The sequence below is a fragment of the Acyrthosiphon pisum genome, chromosome A1, assembly GCF_005508785.2.
Source record: "Acyrthosiphon pisum isolate AL4f chromosome A1, pea_aphid_22Mar2018_4r6ur, whole genome shotgun sequence".
Classification (NCBI taxonomy): Eukaryota; Metazoa; Arthropoda; class Insecta; order Hemiptera; family Aphididae; genus Acyrthosiphon; species Acyrthosiphon pisum.
In genome coordinates this window covers 118,020,962-118,039,584 of record NC_042494.1, presented here as the reverse complement: position 1 = coordinate 118,039,584, position 18,623 = coordinate 118,020,962, and the positions used below count along the sequence as shown (strand labels likewise).

Here is an 18,623-nt window from a genome sequence, read left to right as displayed (position 1 = left end):
TTTCATGTATTATTTTTAATTGTTAATTCTTATAATAGGTCAGTATGCAGGGACGGATCCAGGAGGGGGGCTAGGGGTCCAGGCCCCTCAGAGATATTTTTTATAAATATAAATATAATATATTAAATAACAAATAAACAAAATCTAAACTTCTTTTCACAATTCACATTGTGGCTATTTATATAATTAAATATAATCAATCGTTTATTTACCACATTGATTACCTATACCTACTATTATAACAACATTTTAAAATTAAAAATAAAGTATACTATTTTATTGTAATTGTATTTGTGTTGTAAAAAAATTGTTGAGACCCCTCCCCCCCCAGATATTTTCTCTGGATACGTGCCTGAGTAAATGGGTATACTATATAAGTTAGAAGTTATAAGTTACCTATAACTATGTATAATGAATAATAATATATGTATAAAATAATTGAATTATAATTTTAAATCTACAAATACCTATATTGTGGCCATAGTAGCCATGACCCCCCCCCCCCAAACCTAGACATCATAAACTACCTATAAATAATAATTTCTTTCAAAAATATGTATACAATTTCAGAATGTTTTTTAATAATCACTACCTATAATGTTACAATGATATGTATTATCTATTTATCTATGCGTGTAACTGGCCCACACATTTCTATAATATAGTAGTATAGAAGTCTGTGAACTGGCCCTTATACTGGAATCGCGGACGTTTCGCCCCTGCCGTTTCGTCCCCGGCAATTATTGAGATAGGACGTTTCGTCCCGGAGAGTTATTAGCCATAGGACGTTTGACTGCACATGTGTCATGTATAAATGCGTAATTGTACAAGCTATAAGATCTAAATAGGGTCATAGTTCAAAATAATGCATATACCTATTTTTTAAAAAACGAAAAAAAAATATTAATAATTCCTATACTATACGGATTAAAGTATAGCAACCCTAGCGTACGTAACGCAACATATAACTGCAGTCTAATCATGCGACTCATTTCGGTAGGTACGTTTTTTCATGCGGCCAGTTGTACGCCCATACAAGTTTGGTCTCCTTATTCTGATCTTCATAACCATATATCTTATAATTTATATCTATAGCCTATTTCATGGCCTATCCATTACTTAATTTATTTTTTATCTATGCAGATACTGTGTTATTACGTTGTACAGCTGAATAGCTGATCAGTGGCGTATTTAGTATTTTTTGTAGGGGTGGATGACAAGAATTTCAGCTTACAGATTACGATTTAATAATTATAATTTAATAATAGACATGTATTTGAAGAGCCATGGGGGCGGATTTGTCCCCATATCCGCCACCGTAAATACTAAATACTAAAATACCTACGCCCCTGCAGCTGTTGTGGCACAGTAGGCACTGTGCATAGTTCCCTCCAAATTTAATCAGCATGGTTACATGCATAGACCTATAAACTATGGACAACGCTTAGAGAGAGAGGTCAGGGGTATGACATAGACTATAGAGTAAAAGAGAACGTGAGGGAAATACAGTGTTGGTTTCATAGGTCTATGATTACTACTTTATGTTCTTCCTCTCTTTTCAATCTTCGCTCTTTCTTCTTTATTCTCTTATATGATTCCCGTGCATTGAGGGCAGGGTGGAGTGGAATACGCTGTCCATTAGTTTAAAGGTCTATGGTTACATGACACATTCTTTTGAAAATAATATTTTTGCCTTTTGGTAACATTTTTATGGCCCATAGATTTGTGGAACAAAATTACAAAAGTTCAAAATTTGTTCCATAGCAAAAATATACTTTATAAACCAAAAGACTTTAGTGTAAATCATGGACTAAAATATAATGGAATGGAACACGGTCTTACGACTTATATAGTATATACGATCGTGGACTGGAAACAGTGGAAACTTACTGGAAACGACTAGGTAGCTAAACTATAAAATCGTGATGGGGACCCAGGGTTTACAACGCCATCTGTATAAAACGCGGATACAAAATGTGAAACCAAATAAAACCACCGGCAGCGCTCAAAACATTGGGTCCCCAGCAGTGTGAGGAACCTTTTGGTGGCCGTTCCGCAGACCGCATACCATGTCGTTTCCAGTCCATTATAATATTATTGTCCTGTGATATCTTAGTCCATGGACCGTGGTGTAAATATATTATATTTGTTCCACCAAAGTTATACAATATTATTTCAATTGGCAATGACGCAATATCATTGTTCCCAAAAACGTCTTCCAATTATTACTTGATCCAAAAAATATTTCTTCCAGTAACCACTAACCACTTTGTCCACAAAACATTGGCTCCAATGGTCATTTGTTCCAAACTTTTTTGGAACAAGTAATATTTTGTGGAACTACAGATAATATTCTCTTTAGAGTTTAGGTCATAATGTATTGTCCATAAAAAAATTCATTGATACATATTAAGATACATTTATAAATAAATAATTATTATTTTGATTGATTTTAGACCATTTCGTTCTACGTAGGTTTATCTCGGGCATCCCGGGGCCCGGCAATACTAATTAATTGATTAGTTTAAGCCGTGGTTTCAGCGTTTTAAGGTTCAGGAGTCGACCAACATATTTTTAAAACGTCATATTATATTTTGTACAAAATCCACGCGATAAATATTAATTTAATTTAATCCGCGATATTAACAAAGAGATTAGTTTTTGTTTAGTAAATAATAATCTCATAATTATCACCCCTTTCGTAATGAAATAAGTAAATAACTAAATAGGAAATATCAAAATAAAGTATAAACATAATAAATCCTCGAATTGTTGCGTCACGACTCACAAAAACAAATTTTGTTGATATTTGATATCGAGTCGAGCGTGCGGCGCGATGGCTGTGCCAGGCGCCGAGCCGCGGTCAGTGCAGAGCAGACGTGCACTGTGCAGTGTCAGTGTGCGCACCGCCTGCACTACGCCACCGGGTACACAAATTCAGAAATGCACAATATCACCGCGGTCGTCGGTGCAGCACCGTCGTTATGATGATGATGAGTAGGAGGAGCAGGAGGAGGTGGTGGAGTCGTGATGTTATTCCAACAACAACACAACTACTCTCCTCCACCGCAACCGCACTGCCACAACTGCTCGCTAACTTCGTCTCTGTTATCAGGCGCGCGACGCGTTGTTGTTGTGCGTGCGTGACCGATCGCGTCCATTTACCCCGTGTGGCCGTGTGTCCGGAGACGCGATATCATCATCATCATCATACATATCCACCACACAGCACACACACACACACGCGTGCGCGCATACGAGAACCTTTTTTTCGTTACGAGAGATATAGTATTTATTTTTTTGCTAAAAATTAAGAGAACCATGAGCATTACCGTTGCGGTAAACGCGACCGACGGTGCGAACGTTCCGCAAGCGGCCGTTTGTCAATCGGCGGCGCAACACAACAATTGTGGCGAGTACAACGGTGGCGTCGGCGGCAATGGCATCGACAGCGGCGGAATCGGCATCGGCGTCGACGACGACGACACGGCCGTTTTTGACCACGAAAACATGGAACGACGACATGTTCAGGTACGTGTATGCGCTGTTTGTCATTTTGGGTGCAGGAAGAGTTAGTAGAACTCGATTTTTTATTTAGTTAGCGTAAACGTTAGCTGACAAGTTACACATGTGCCGTATTCAACTGTCATGATGGTTATTGGGTGCCGATGAATAGTTATTTGGTCAGCGACCGTGCAAGTTTTTCTTTTTGTACAATCGTTTTTGTAGGTACCCCTCGATATAACACATTATTTGTCGGTAACAATGAGATGTATGATCCATGACGTTACCATCAATTTTGCACCATGCATATGATTTGTAAAAGTTTAATGTGTTATAATTTTTACAACAACAACCTAATGTTATGTTATGGTAATTATTGCAGGTTTATATTTTTGTCGGAAATAGTACTTACACAAGTGTATTTTTTAAATGAACATCTGTATGATTTTCTTATGTGAAACAATTCTTCAAGTGTTATGTTTCTACTCTTGCTATAATTTAATTCCTTCAAATCGTATTCAATATGAATTATTAATTTTCATGGAGATCATTTTTTTTCAAAATGTAAATAAAAAAAGCTACCTATAATTTAAATATTAATAACTTGTTAGTTTTACTACTTATCAGTAACAATATAATATAATATCTGCCATTCTGCCCATTTGGGTACTATGATGAATGTTAAATCGAAAAATATCATACGACTTATAAAATACTTGTTATTTTATGGTTTTTGAAATGTAACAAATAAATAATACCTTAAAGCTATATAATCTATTTGAGAAAATAACAATTTTCTACAACATCACTTATCATAAGGTACTTTTAAAAATTTTTTATTTTATTTTGTAAAGTACTTTTACTTTTTTACTTTTTCTTTTAGTTGATTAATAATGATGTATTTGGTTTTCAGCTTGAAAAAGATTGTAGAGACCTTTTAAATCAAAAAGACAAAGAATGTTGCTATAACTTCAGTGATTTCATTATAAACAAAGAATTAAAGTAATAATATAATTTTATGCTCCAATGTGTTTAATATGTTACTTATATAATTGTTTATCAACACTAGTGAAGAAAATGAAGTGCAAAAATGGGAAACAAAATGGAATTCTCTTATGTCTTACATTCGTACTGTATATCGAATGGCTATGGATGGTGTTGAAGTTGAACGCTACCCACCCCATAATATATTTAAAGAAGCCGCTTACGAGTAAAATTAACTTATTTATAAAATTATAATGTTAAAATGTTATCATTTTCAATGTCAATTTTCTAGATCTAAAAGTTGTGATTCTTACCATGTATTTCAAAATGTCGAAAACCTTGTTATGGAATTTGTATTGGAAGCAAGGTCTAGGCAAGTGCAAATACTAGAAAAAAAGAATAAAGAAACACCAGAAATGCCTCAAGTTTTTGTATTTTGTAAGTTATTTGGGATTATTCTATTAAATTGTATTAACATTATTATTATTTTATTTCTAGGTTTATTAGACAGCTATCGAAGATTAATGGCTGCTACTGATCATTTAATAGATGTTATTAAACCTATTGAAGAATATCATCTATCAAAATTTAATTTAACATGGCGAATGATGAATCAATATTTGTTTCACAGTCGACTTTATGCTGATAGCACGATATATCATCTTGTAACTACATTTGTAGATCAAGTATGTTTTGAAACCTTTGATTTATTTTATTTTATTAAAATGATAACCATTTTTTTGTTAGATTGCATCGATACCAATATTGTCAAAGTCTTTATTGAGTGCAGGTATAATTGATGATTATACAAAATTTGTACAGGAGGTAAAACTTAATATATCAGAATGGGCAGAAGCAAGGACATGTATTCATAACATTAAGTAAGTAATAATTTTATAAAACATTTAATGATGTTTTAACTTTATACTATTTAATATTTATTTAAATTAATAGATGCAATGAAGTATGGGCTATGGGTGCAAAACAATATAAAGAAGAGAATGGTTTGTTTTCTTCTTCAATGCCATCAAACGATGATTTGGTAATAGATCTTACCATCCCAACACCACCTCAATCACCAGCTCCTGAGTATCAGTTAGTTTTAACCAAATTGTAATTTTGTGCAATTTAAAATAATTAATAATATATTATTTTCTTTTGATTTTTAGGGAAAGAGTAGATAATGATAACTGTGAAGATATAGACGATGACGGAGTTTCTAATTATTGTGATTGCATACATACTGTAATTACCTAACCAATTCATATATTTAATTTGTTCATTTAAAATTTTAAGTTACTAAACTAAAAATTATAATATACCTATTTGTTAAATGTAGGTGGAAACTCGGAAAAATTCTTCTGTAGATTTTGATCAGTGTGTGCAGAATGGAATATCTACAAATTTACAAGAAACCGAAGACATCAATTCAATTTCATTTTCTTACTCTAATATGAAAGAAAAAATGTTATGTTTTTATAGTGGTCAAACATTTACTGATGAAGATGAAAAGTCAATAACAGAAAATATAACTGCAAATATAACTACAAATCTTGGAAAAAAGGTAAAAATAATTAATTTTTTTATTATTTTTCAATCTTGCTTGCGTTTTTTTGATTTAGTCAAACATATTTAACTAAATAATATTATATTTTCGTTCATAATTTGTATACCTTTACTATTTATTTGAATAATAATATCTATAACAATTTATTTTGGTAAAATTATAAATGTAAATTTTTCTAAGTATTTACATATTTAAATAGATATATAACTGTTGTAAACATTGCAACACAAGGTGTTTACTGTATAAAATGTTAACTAATATTCATATGTTGGATAGAAATTGGTGGTGTTTATTTAATTACAATTTTAAATATGTTTCATATTTTGTTTGACTATTGTACTAATGGAAAAACATACTTAATATTTTTTCTAGGTACTTAACTCAGATGCTCAAATCAAGTCAAAACCTGTGGTTAATGTAAAATGCCCATCAACCATTGACAGAAATGTAACATGTAAAGTTGAAATAGAACAGTTACCTAAAAGACGATATCCATATCCACATGTAAGTAAACCTACGGAACCAACTGCTAAACCAAACAATCGTCCAGTACATGGCCATTCGTGTCATAAACATACTGAACATGTAAAACGTATGCATCATCACGATGAAACATCAGAATGTAGTTCAGGCCGATCAAGTCAAGATGATAGTTGTTCAGAACGTTCTTCTTCAAGTCCGAGGCAATGTGACTGTTGTTATTGCGAAGTTTTTGGGCATGGAGTTGTAAGTATTTAAATGATAATGTTATTATAATTATACCAGGTGATTCATTTGACAAAAAACTATTAACATTTTTAAGGGGATTGGAAGCTGTGATTTTCTGTGTCACATGGAACATAAGAATTTAGACTTGCTTTCATTCCAATGTATCAATTGATCTAGTTAAGCAATAAGAATTCTATAAACCGATTTGAATTATCCAAATAAATACTTTAGATAGACTTTCTCACATTTATGATTTAATCCCTCTAAATCTTAGAAAAAAATGGGGCTAAAAAAGGAATTGGTATATTTAAATTTATTGAGAAGATAAAATCAAAAAAATTCAAAATCTGGGAAAGTCTATCTCAAGTAGACATTAGGACAAATTGAATCTGTTTTTATAATTCTTATTGATGCACTAGATCAATTTGGAAGTTGGAATGAAAACACGTCTAAATTCTTATGTTCCAAGTCTGTTAGACCAATACAGAAAATCACCGCTTACAATCCCCTTAACAATATTTTTTACATAATTTGAAGTCATTAATAAACATAATTTTTTTGCAATTTTTAAAGGTTTAGTTTTTTTAACGACAGCATACATTTTTAATCTCATATTATTCAAAAGCAAAATATTGTTTGAAGTATTTCAATAAATAAAAATTATATTTTAGACATGTAGATAATAAATATTAAGTTATAAGAATCTGAAGTTAAGATTAGTGGATTAATGGAACAATATTTTTTGCGTTACCCCAATGCTCACCTACATTTTAAATATTTGTTATTACATAAAATACTCATCCAAAATTTAGTGCACTCCAAAAAATATTCTGTTTTGGAGCAATAAATTAAAAATGTAAATTTTGTACAAAAATCTTAATTTGTAACAATCTAAAATTATGTAAAAAAAATATATTTCAAAACCATAAAAAGTTTTAGAAATAATTAGTATTTTTTGATAAGAAAAAAATCACCTGGTACATTAATACATTTTGAATGTCAGTAAATATGTCAGTAAATATTACATAAAAAATTTTAGCCTTCCGTTGCACCTGTTAGTCGTAATTATCAGGAAATGAGGGACCGGTTAAGAAATCTTTATTTGTTAAAAAAAGCCAAACAAACTAATGAAACTATTAAACAAAAACAAAAAGAACCTAATGTGCATAGACCACTTCCTGTTCATCCACCTAAACATCTTCCTCAATCAGTAACTGATAAAACTGGTGAGTAAAAAATATATAGTTTTTTTTAAACATTTTAAGCATAAATTATTTGTAGTTTAAATGATATTACCTTGTTATTCTTAAATTTTAAACTTGTTTTAACATAATATATAGAATTACATATTATATATATATTTTTTTGTAGATTTTGTAGATTCTGAGCGGAGCAATGAGTGTATTGATTTTACGATGATATGTTATTTTTTAATTTTAATTTTTGTGTGTCAACACAGTTTAGGGCAGTAAAACAGCTTCGATTCTCTTCAACACTATCTTGTTTGGGAAAGTGATGCGTTCCTAGTTGGTGCATTTGGAAGATCAAAATATAAATTCTCGTTAGTTTTCAAAAGTGCCGGTAAAACAACATAAAAATTGAGGAAAAACGTGAATTTCTTAATTCAAAATCAATTTTGGTTTTTGGTGTAACTGTTAAACAAATAATCGTAAATACATGACATTTTCATTTTGGTTGTTTATTTTCGCATTTTCTATACACGATAAAATATTTAAAAAAATTTTGATTTGTTTTGAACTGCGTACAGATATCTTCAGTTTCCAATTTTATTAGTTTTTCTTTCTATGAATGTTAATACAATTTTATTTGTTGGGTAACAAAGCTTGAAAATTTAATTCAAGGCTACTAATATTGTTACTATAATATTTAAAAATATTAAAAATTGATAACAACATTTTTTTTTCTAAGCATTTAAAGTTCAAATCTTGACAAGACACGTAAATATCACGAAAATGTGCAAATTATTAATTAGAAATTCATAAAAAAATTTTACTTGTTAAATCTAAGATTTGAAAATGTAATGCAAGACTCCTCATAAGATTAGTCCATCTTTACACAATATTATAATTATAATATTTATTATTTCAATATTATACACATTTCACCCATATTTAAAAATAAGCGTGTCATCAGTTTATGTAGAGAGGATGTTTTAGTTTGTTTGAATATAATTGGATAGTGCATAAATAACAGACTGATAAGCACCAGTATTTGTATGGATAAAAGCAGCATTTTAATACCTAGGATAAAAACCAGGTCTTTTATCTCAAAAAAATTGAATTAAGGTTTTTTGGTTTCGGTTTCTTAAAATAAATTAGGGTTTTACCGTAGTAAATATTTCAGGTGTTTTAAACAAAAAAGTGGTTTAGTTATTTAGTGATATATCCTGTATACAATTATAAATATAATTTCTATATCAATGATATCTTAAGATATAATATAATGATGATTGGTATTTCATCATAAAATTAAAATTATTTTTTTTGGTCCTCACTGATAATCAGAATATTTCCTAAATATCTGGTGTTATTAAAGTTAATAGATCCAAGAGATGTATCACTTACTTAATTTATTTTTGGTATCCAGTGTTATTAAATATTTTAAGTGATAAAATATTTTTTTTTTAATACAATTGTGAATTATTGTATAAAATTGTTTATGTATTAAAGAAAAAAAAGGTGGGTAAGTGGATGTCGCTCTGCTGTACAGTAGGTTACAAGTGGGTCACTGTAGTATAACGGATAGTATTAAATTTGAATTCAATGATATAATATCACTAGGTATCTATAATAAATTCCAATGATATAAATCATATCACAATTTCCATTAGGTACTTATAACGCGTTATACATCAACAACAAATCGTGGTACTATCATAGATATAAAATAGTATACTTTAGAAGTTTCAAGTACCCACGAATAATATTATACAATCACAACAAAATAACTAAAATAGGTATTCCAGGTTTTTAATATGTTAATTTCGTCCAAATTTGAGCTTAAAATGACTATAAAAATAAACTGAACTTATTATGTCTTTTTTAGATTTTTTGGTAACAGAATTAACAACTTACATGGAATCTTGTTTTAAATTTTCAATCCTTAGATATAAAAGTTGAACATTTTATACATTTTTAACTTCCAAATAATTATTCAATTTTAAATTTTGTCAAAATTCGATCTTTAAATCCTTATAAAAAAAAATTGTGCCTATGTATTTTTAATATTTTTCAACTGCTATTGTAACAATATATCAGGAGCCTTGTATTAATTTTTTACACTTTTTGGCCCAACAGATAAAACCTTATTGATATTTATAGAAAAAAAAACTAAAAAAATTGAAAACTGATAATGTCAGTAAACAGCTCAAAAAGAGTCAAATTATTTTCAAAATTTTATCCTATATAGAAAATGCTAATATAAACATTCAGTGAAATTTTCAAGTATCTATAGTCATTCGTTCTTTAATTACAACAAAATAAGATAATCGTTACGTGAGAAATCAAATGAATATCGAATGTTGTAAAAATATGAATTTCAAATGCTTATAAAAATTTAATTTGACTTGTTTGTAGATATTTTTTTTAAAAAAAAGGTAGACAATCTTATGAGGAATCTTGTATTACATTTTAAAATCGTGGATTTTAAAAGAAAATTTTTCATGAATTTCTAACTAAAAATAATTTGCAAATTTTCGTCATTTTTACGTATTTTGTCAATATTTGAACTTTAGATGCTTATAAAAAAAATTGTGACTGGATTTTTAATTTTTTTCATTTGCCTTTAAAACAATATAATAGGAACCTTCTTTTAAATTTTCAAGCTTTTTTAACCAACAAATAAAATTTTATTAATATTTATAGAAAAAAAAACTAAATAAAATGGAAACTTAAAATGTCCGTAAATAGCTCAAAATATTTGAAAAATGTTATGGTGTATAGAAAATACTAATATAAACATTCAGTCAAAATTTTATATACTTACGGTCAGTTGTTTTAGAGTTGTACCAAAAACCCAAAATCGATTTTCTCGAAAACAGATTTTGCGTACAGATTCCTGTTTTTCCTTAATTTTTATTTGTTTTTCACGGCGTTTTTGAAAACTACTGGGAAATTTTTACTTTTGACCCCCGAAAGTACCAACTAGATTCACTTTCCTATCAGAAAAGGTACTGTTGAAGAAAATCCAAGCACGTTTACCGTCCTAAAAAGTGATGACAGACCCAAAAAAAATAAAAAATAAAAACACATCATTGTAAAATCAATACATTCATCGTTTCACTCAAAATCTAAAAATAATAACTTGAAACTTGTTTAAGTTTTGCTTAAAAACTATTAATTTATTATTTTAATCTAACTTTTGATAGGTATATTGTGCATTATTTTTTTTTGTTTCTGAATCACACTTAATGTTCCTTATATCCAAAGTTTAATTTAGTAACTATACAATTTATTTAATTTATGTTTAGGTGCAATTAGTGGTGTTCAACAACAAAAAATAGAGCCTATAGTTGTAACAAAAGTTATTAATGAAAAACTGAAACATAATAGTGAAAATCTACCTGAAAACTTTCTAAAAGAATTATCTGAAAAGCCCATTGATGAAATAGTCAATTTTATCGAAGGCAATAAAGCAATCAATGAAAAACGAGCTGCAAAAAAAGCTAGACGTAGAGAGAAAAAAGTATAATTTTTAATTATTTAAAATTAATAAACCTTTGTATTTAAATTAAATTTTTTTGACTAGGAGGAAATTGAGAGAATAAAAAAAGAAGAAGAAGAAGCCGAACGTAAAAGAATTGAAGAAGTACTCAAAAAACAAGAAATTGAAAGACTGAAGCGCGAGGAAGCATTAAAAAAAGAAAAAAAAAAAGGAAAAAATCAAAACAAACAGCAAAAACAGAGTCAGCAACAAAAGCAAGTTACTAATTCTAAATCTCATCAAATAACCAAGCAACAAGTACAGCAAAATACTCAATCTACTAAAAAGAAAATCAAGCAATCTCAGGGAAATAGTAATAAAGAAACTGTATCAATAAAGAAAGATGATAAATGTAAAAAAGATGATGTGGAAAGTGCAAAAATGGTTACAATAAAGAGAGATTCAGATAGTTCTAAAGTAACCATTACTTTTAGAGGAGCAGTAGAAGATGATGTTTTATGTACTTTATATGACAATGAAGGTGAGAACATTTTTAATAATTTATTAAATAATTATTTATTTTTGTATCACTTTTCAGTAGGTTTCTATTTATTTCAAAAACAACAATTTTAAAAAAAAATTCATAAAAATCTTAGATTTTGATCAGAGGAAAGTTTACAATAATATGCGGTTTTTTCGTGTTTGTATGTCATGTTTTAGTACATAAAATGAGTTTCAATTTAAATAGGTAGCATATTTCTAATACTTTAGGGTGTAAGAAATAATGAAATCCTTGGTACTTTTCTTTATAATTGAGAACGGTTTTTCTTTTATTATTAAATCAAATTCAACAGTGGCTTATTTATTGAAATGTACACTCAAACCTCCTATACAGCTGACGCAAGTTCCCAGCTTTCATTTTTCATTAATTGTAGTTTCTATCTAACATTTCTTTAAGACAGGGGTCGCCAACCTTTTCAAACAAGTGAGCTACATTTGAAATTTTATATCTCTTTTAAGAAAAGGTCTTAAGAGGACGTGATACCCGCATGTATTGTCTCCATCTTACAGGGGCATAACATAACAAATTTTACGCTCAGCAGAACACGTGTAGCTCCGTTAATTTAAAAATTAGAGTGAATTTTCAAACTTATAAAATCTAAAGATAAGATTATTATCTAGGCAACCTCATATACTTTTTAGTAAATTTTAATTTTAATGCGAGTTATGAGTATTTTAAAATTATAAATTTTTTATACATCTTAAAATACTCATATCTAAGAGATTTGTTTGATGAACAAAAATAAAAACGGTCTAAGCTCCAAAGAATAATTATTTATTGTTTCTTCATGATGATAATAATAACAATAATGTAATATTTGAATAATAGACGGGGAAAAGTAAAAAAAAAAATTATTTATATGATAACTGGCATTGGTTTTTTGCAAGTTATGAGAATTCTGGTAAATAATTAGAAACATCTGCTCGTAAACTTGAATCTAAATATTACTGTTTGTAATTCTTGACCGATATTTGTTCTTTAAGTATTTCATACTCGAAAATGTTGAATTGTATAACCAAGTTGAACCAAAACATTATTAATTTAAAAAAAAAAATTATACGAAGGGCATTGCTTCGTAGATTTGGGTATTTTTGAGTACTTGCGTTTTTCCAAAACTTCAAGGTAATCTTATGTATTCAGTCATTGTGTAACATTATTATTTCCATTTCCAAAACTGTATCAAGATCAAACAAATTTTCAATTTCATTTGCTCGTGTCCGAATATCCCTAGAAAATAGATTTGATATAAACTGAGCAACTGGCTCAAATATTTAAAGTCGTTGAACTCCTAGATTACAATATAGCAATCCACATTATCCAATTATTTATTAGGCGAACGACCGATAATGGTAAAATCAATTTTTATAACGATCGACTTATATGCCTAGAAAGATTGACCAGTTGATATTCACTTGTCCACCTTTTTTTCTATTTTTAATGTCTCAATTAACTTTTCATTTTCCTCTAGTCTTATTTATTTCTTATCCAATATAAGTTATTTGTAGAATCTTTTTATTTTCAGCTATTAAAGCAATTCAGAGATTGTGTGATAAAAGTAAACAACCTCAAAATATAGTAGAAGATAAACCTAATAAAAAGAGAAGTAGGAATCGTAAAAAGAAACAACCTGAACCTGAACAACCTGAAACTCAACTTCATTCAAAACCAGTAGAAAGTGTGTTGATTACTAATAAAAATGCACCAAAGTTACCAACAAATATGAAATGGTATTGTTCGCCAGATGTTAATATCACACCAGTGACAAGTTCTTCGAATTCTGTTCAGCCAAAACCTAACACAGTGTTAATAAAACGAAGTAATAATAATCAAGTATTCACACGCCCTCTACCACCACCGTCGCAGCCAATGCCACTTACAAGTCCAACAGCTATACAAATAAATGAAGCTGTTAATAAAATATCTTCATCATCAGTTCCTATTGATATTGGTAAATTACAGTTACCACCTGGAATTACAATTACTAAACTTGACCCATGTGATTATAAACCGCCAAGAGATATTCAACAATCAACTGAAAAGGTCAGTTTTATTTGACATAATTCATATGATTATACACATGTTTTTCTATATTATTTACTAATTATGTAATATTTTTTATGTTTTAGTCTAAACCTGCATCATCCTCACAACAATTTCCATTTGCCTCGCCCGCTGCAATGACACCGTTTAGTATGCAGCAAAATGCTCAAAACAATGTTGTGGTTGTTAAGACTGATGGATATGATTATGAAGGATCAACTGGTAATTATTTTGAAAAAATTACTATTTAAAGTATTTTTTAAAGTCATATAGTAATTTGACTTAAGAGTATGTCAGCGCACTATTCGTTTTCTCTCTCTGGCCCACGCGCAACATAGACAAAACGCATTTACGCAAAGTAATCTTTTCTATGCGTTTAAGTAATCTTAGAGTAAAGTAACCTATTACAAAAAAGATGGAGAATAATATTTTTGAAGGAATGACATATTGATTTTATATTTTATTATTATTTGACTTAGTATTCGACTTTCAAAAAAAAACAAAAAAATGCTGTAAGTTTAAATGATGTTTAAATTGTTTTAAGACAATATTTAGACAAATCGATATATCATTCCCTCAAAAATATTATTCTCTATCTTTTTTGTAATGGGTGTCTTTACACTAAGATTACTTAAGCGCATGAAAAAAAATGATTTTGCGTAAATGTGTATGTCTATGTTGCGTGTGAGCTAGAGAGAGAAAGCAAAAAGTGCACTGACAGCCTTTTAAATAAAAAAATTTGCAATATTTATATGGTATAATGGTGGTATATAATATTAAAAGTTATGTAATTTATTTCAATGAGTTTCTCTATGAAGGTTAAATACTCAGTCAAATAATCAAGTCTTGTCTGTTAATTTTTTGCAATTAATGAAAAAATAATTTTCAACATTTAACCCGCCATAATCACACCATACTCAAAAAAACCATACATTTTTAACATTTTTAATAAAACATAATTCAATGCACCTTTTAAAAATATTATTTTAATTTGTGTATTATATTATAAAAATTATGGATTGATAAATCAACGACAATGATGTTCTTCCATCATACTTGGTTGTTTTTAGATGAAATTCAAAATTAACCATTTTATTTTAGCAAATTTATAGTTTGGGTTTTCACCAATGTGTAGTGTTTATTTAACAAATGTACCTATGTTTTTAATGCATAATTTAAAAAATATTTTTAAAAATTATTTACTTATTTTTGTTTCATAGTTTACTTTTTTAAATCTGTTATTTGCACTAAAATAGAAAATAATATTGATTGAATAATGAATAATAATACAAAACATTGCATAAATATTTAGGTTTTTAATTATTTACTGCTTTTATATAAAACCTAACTTTACTTATAGAATGGAGTGGTACAGCAAGTAAACGTCATAGACGTCGTAAGAAAATCAATGATGATAGTTTAGATGACACAAACTCAGAAAATATTCAACCAGGTTTTACAATTACTAACAAATCATCAACAAGAGAACCATGTAGTGCAGAAGGTAAGACCATCGCTGGACAAATACCAACTAACACACCACGAACTATGCCGTTGCCAGTGATTATTCAAAGGCATGGTGGTATGGTTACTATAAGAAATCCACTGTACCAGCGCAATGATGATGCCATTCTGACAGAAAATAAAGACTTACAAGTTAACAGTGGCGATGGCGTCAACGCTAATCCGTCTGGTAAGCGAAGACGTCGTCGCCGTCGGGTTAAGGGCGGCTCCAAACAAACGGATGTTGAGGGTGAGCTTTGCTGATGTCCTCCCTAATTTCCTGTAAATGAAAAATCCTTTAATCATATTATTTTCCTATGTTGTAATATATAGCAACTAGCTTTTTTTTTTTAAATTTTATTAATATTACTACAAAGTAAATTACACTTGTATAAAACAGAATTATCACCCAAAATATTTTTTTATCCTATTTTGTAAAGAAATGTATTTATGTTATTTCTTAACTTTTAAATTACAACAATTATATAAAACGACAATAGAGATTTTAAAGTAATAATTCCTTTAAAATTCTGAGCACTAAAGTACTTATTAAAATATTATTTTTATTAGTTGTTAAAATTGAAAATTGAAACTTCGTGAAAAGATCATTCTATCTATACAATTATTATAATAATTTAAACACACATGTTATTAAAAATATTACTTATTTAATATCAACAGTTTAAAATTTTCTATAGCTTATTATTTCAATAGATCTGACACTGTAATTTATACTTTTTTTTTATTATTATTATCCATAATTTGAATTATTATTTCGTATTATTAACTTATGGTTTAAATTCTATAAGACATCAATAATTAACCTAGTGTATTATATAATTTACAGCAGTAAATTTTCATGTTAAATTTTTCGTTAAGTTTTCTCCTGAAAAATTTACAAACCCTTTTGAATGTTAATAAAACATTTTTCGTACATAATTTATTTGCTACCCATGTGAATTATTTTGTATAGACAGTTCAGTTATAAAATAAATAAATATTATTTGAAACACAAAACAGTGAATACTATAATAATAATATAAGGCAATTATTTTTAAATTCCAAACTATGTGATGAATGTATTATAATTATTATTTGTTAAAATGTTGTGTTTACAATGTTTAAAATTACAAAAAAACTTTTCGATTCAATAAAAGTGTCCATCAATAATGCTTCAATGCTTCAACTGAAAATATTATTAGCATTATAGTGTATGCAAATTAATATATAACTGTTACAATTGATAAAATAGAATGTCCACTAATAACTAAATTATTGAATACTAAGAATAAACACCTACTATAATTTTGTATAATATCTACCTCATTTATGTGATAAATACCTATATAATTTTAAGTTTTGAACAAAGAGTACAAATTATACGTCCAATGAAATGTAAATACTTTATACTTGAAATAGGCTGCTTTTTTATGGTGATGGCAGTTTTAGCCCAGATAGTTAAGATTCAAACTTGTTGCATGCTTGTTTTTGCAGCTTTATTATTATTATTTTTTTTTTAAATTAATATTTCTTTTGCTTTTACTCGTGTTTTGATTTGCTTAAACAATTAAATAATTTTTATATACAAAGTTGTATTTAGATGATTTGTGTAATTTTTCTATGAGTTATGACAATTTATAATATTTTTATTTCACAGTGTTTGAAGTTTGAACATTGGACAGAAAAATAATTTTTAAATTATATTTTTGTTGTACTTAAATAAACACAAATAATAGTTTTTTATAACAGTCCAATTTTCAAAATAAAATTTTATTTTGTTTTTTATTTTATACATTTTTTGTTTATTTTTTTTTTTTATGTTTAGTAATTGTTACATAAACAAACAAAAATCAACATTCTTTAGGTAGTTCTAGAGGTCTGCTTTTATTTTGTTAGTATCAAAGATACGAGTTGAGTTTTTCTTTTGTTTATTTTATCCATTTTGTGAAAATAATTGTTGACAATTATACATATTTATTTAAAGTATTCTTACTATTTGTTTCTTAGTAGGCCTTTTTTTTACTTACAAGCATTTTCCTATAAAATAATTAACAGCTATTAAAATAAATAAATAAATAAAATTTAAAAAAAAAAAACAATCCTTTATACAATTTAATTTGCTTGATGGTTTTGGATTTCACACTCGCACGTGTTGATATTTATATATTATTATAAATATATTATTTTTGTACAATTTCATAAAGCACATAGCTTGTGTGGGGTCTATTAAGTTAATTCCAAATTAATTTGGACCGTGCTTTCTCGATCGTTAGCTTGTACAAACCGAAGTATGTAACATTTTATTTCTGTTCCTGCCAATGGTATTATCCTTTATGTGAAACTTGTAACAGATAAACTAAATTGATGGGATTCATATCATGAATATATGATACGAGCACAACTACAACTTTTTTACAATATAAATCTAACTTATAAAACAGCAAGACTCATTAAATATAACAAATTGTAGGCTTATATATATAATTAAGATCGAGAAAGTAAATCTCAAAAAAGGGTGTGTTTGTGGCCGTTTGCAGAAAGCGTGTTCGAGCCAAAAGACATAGACCCGGAGGATGGGGAAATGGATGATGATGAACGAGAATTAGAAGAATTTAAGCGGTTTTGTTTGCAGTCAGTGCCTCCACAGCGCAAAGAAAAGGTACACCTGAACATCAAGGACATAGTTTTGAAGAAAAAGAGTACCGCCGCGGCAGCAGCTGCTGCAGTTGGATGTGTGTAAAATTACATTTTTTCAACCCTTTCAAATACGTTGTGTTCTTTAGATCCCTCATTATTTTTCATATTCAACTGTAAGTCTTGCAGTGTTTCATTGTCTCTCTTTTGAAAAACCTATTTTTCCTTTTTTTTTATATCTGACGTGATTCGTATTTTAAGTTAAATTTACAATTTAAGTAATTTTTAGACCCAGACTTAACTTATAAGTATTTTTTTTTATGTTACTATGCATGATATAATTTGTGCTCTATCAGTGAATGTTTCAAACAATTGATGTAGAACCAAAACCATTGAGCACATTTAAAATGATTGTATAATATTATAATAAATGGTAATTGAATATATATGTATATATTA

General features: G+C 28.4%; 1 protein-coding gene across 2 annotated transcripts; it reads left to right on the top strand.

Moving 5' to 3' along the window:
• The first annotated feature begins 2,917 nt into the window (after positions 1-2,917).
• LOC100163498 lies at positions 2,918-18,623 on the top strand. 2 transcript variants are annotated; one of them, XM_003241943.4, is made up of 17 exons: positions 2,918-3,531; positions 4,418-4,506; positions 4,574-4,714; positions 4,781-4,926; positions 4,987-5,174; positions 5,236-5,369; positions 5,443-5,583; positions 5,658-5,733; positions 5,828-6,052; positions 6,428-6,781; positions 7,803-7,989; positions 11,253-11,467; positions 11,531-11,966; positions 13,510-14,027; positions 14,114-14,249; positions 15,388-15,531; positions 18,068-18,623. In XM_003241943.4, the coding sequence occupies exons 1-17, from the start codon at positions 3,322-3,324 to the stop codon at positions 18,268-18,270; spliced, it is 3,543 nt and encodes a 1,180-aa protein (XP_003241991.1). In that variant the 5' UTR covers positions 2,918-3,321; the 3' UTR covers positions 18,271-18,623. The 2 variants fall into 2 exon arrangements, with proteins under 2 accessions (XP_003241991.1, XP_001948390.2); XM_001948355.5 differs by having other exon boundaries at positions 3,025-3,531; positions 15,388-15,780.

Coding starts and splice junctions, on each gene's coding strand:
- LOC100163498 (XM_001948355.5), top strand. CDS start 3,322: ATGAGCATTACCGTTGCGGTAAACGCGACCGACGGTGCGAACGTTCCG. Junction 14,028..14,113: donor TTCAACAATCAACTGAAAAG/GTCAGTTTTATT, acceptor TTTATGTTTTAG/TCTAAACCTGCATCATCCTC. Junction 14,250..15,387: donor TGATTATGAAGGATCAACTG/GTAATTATTTTG, acceptor CTTTACTTATAG/AATGGAGTGGTACAGCAAGT.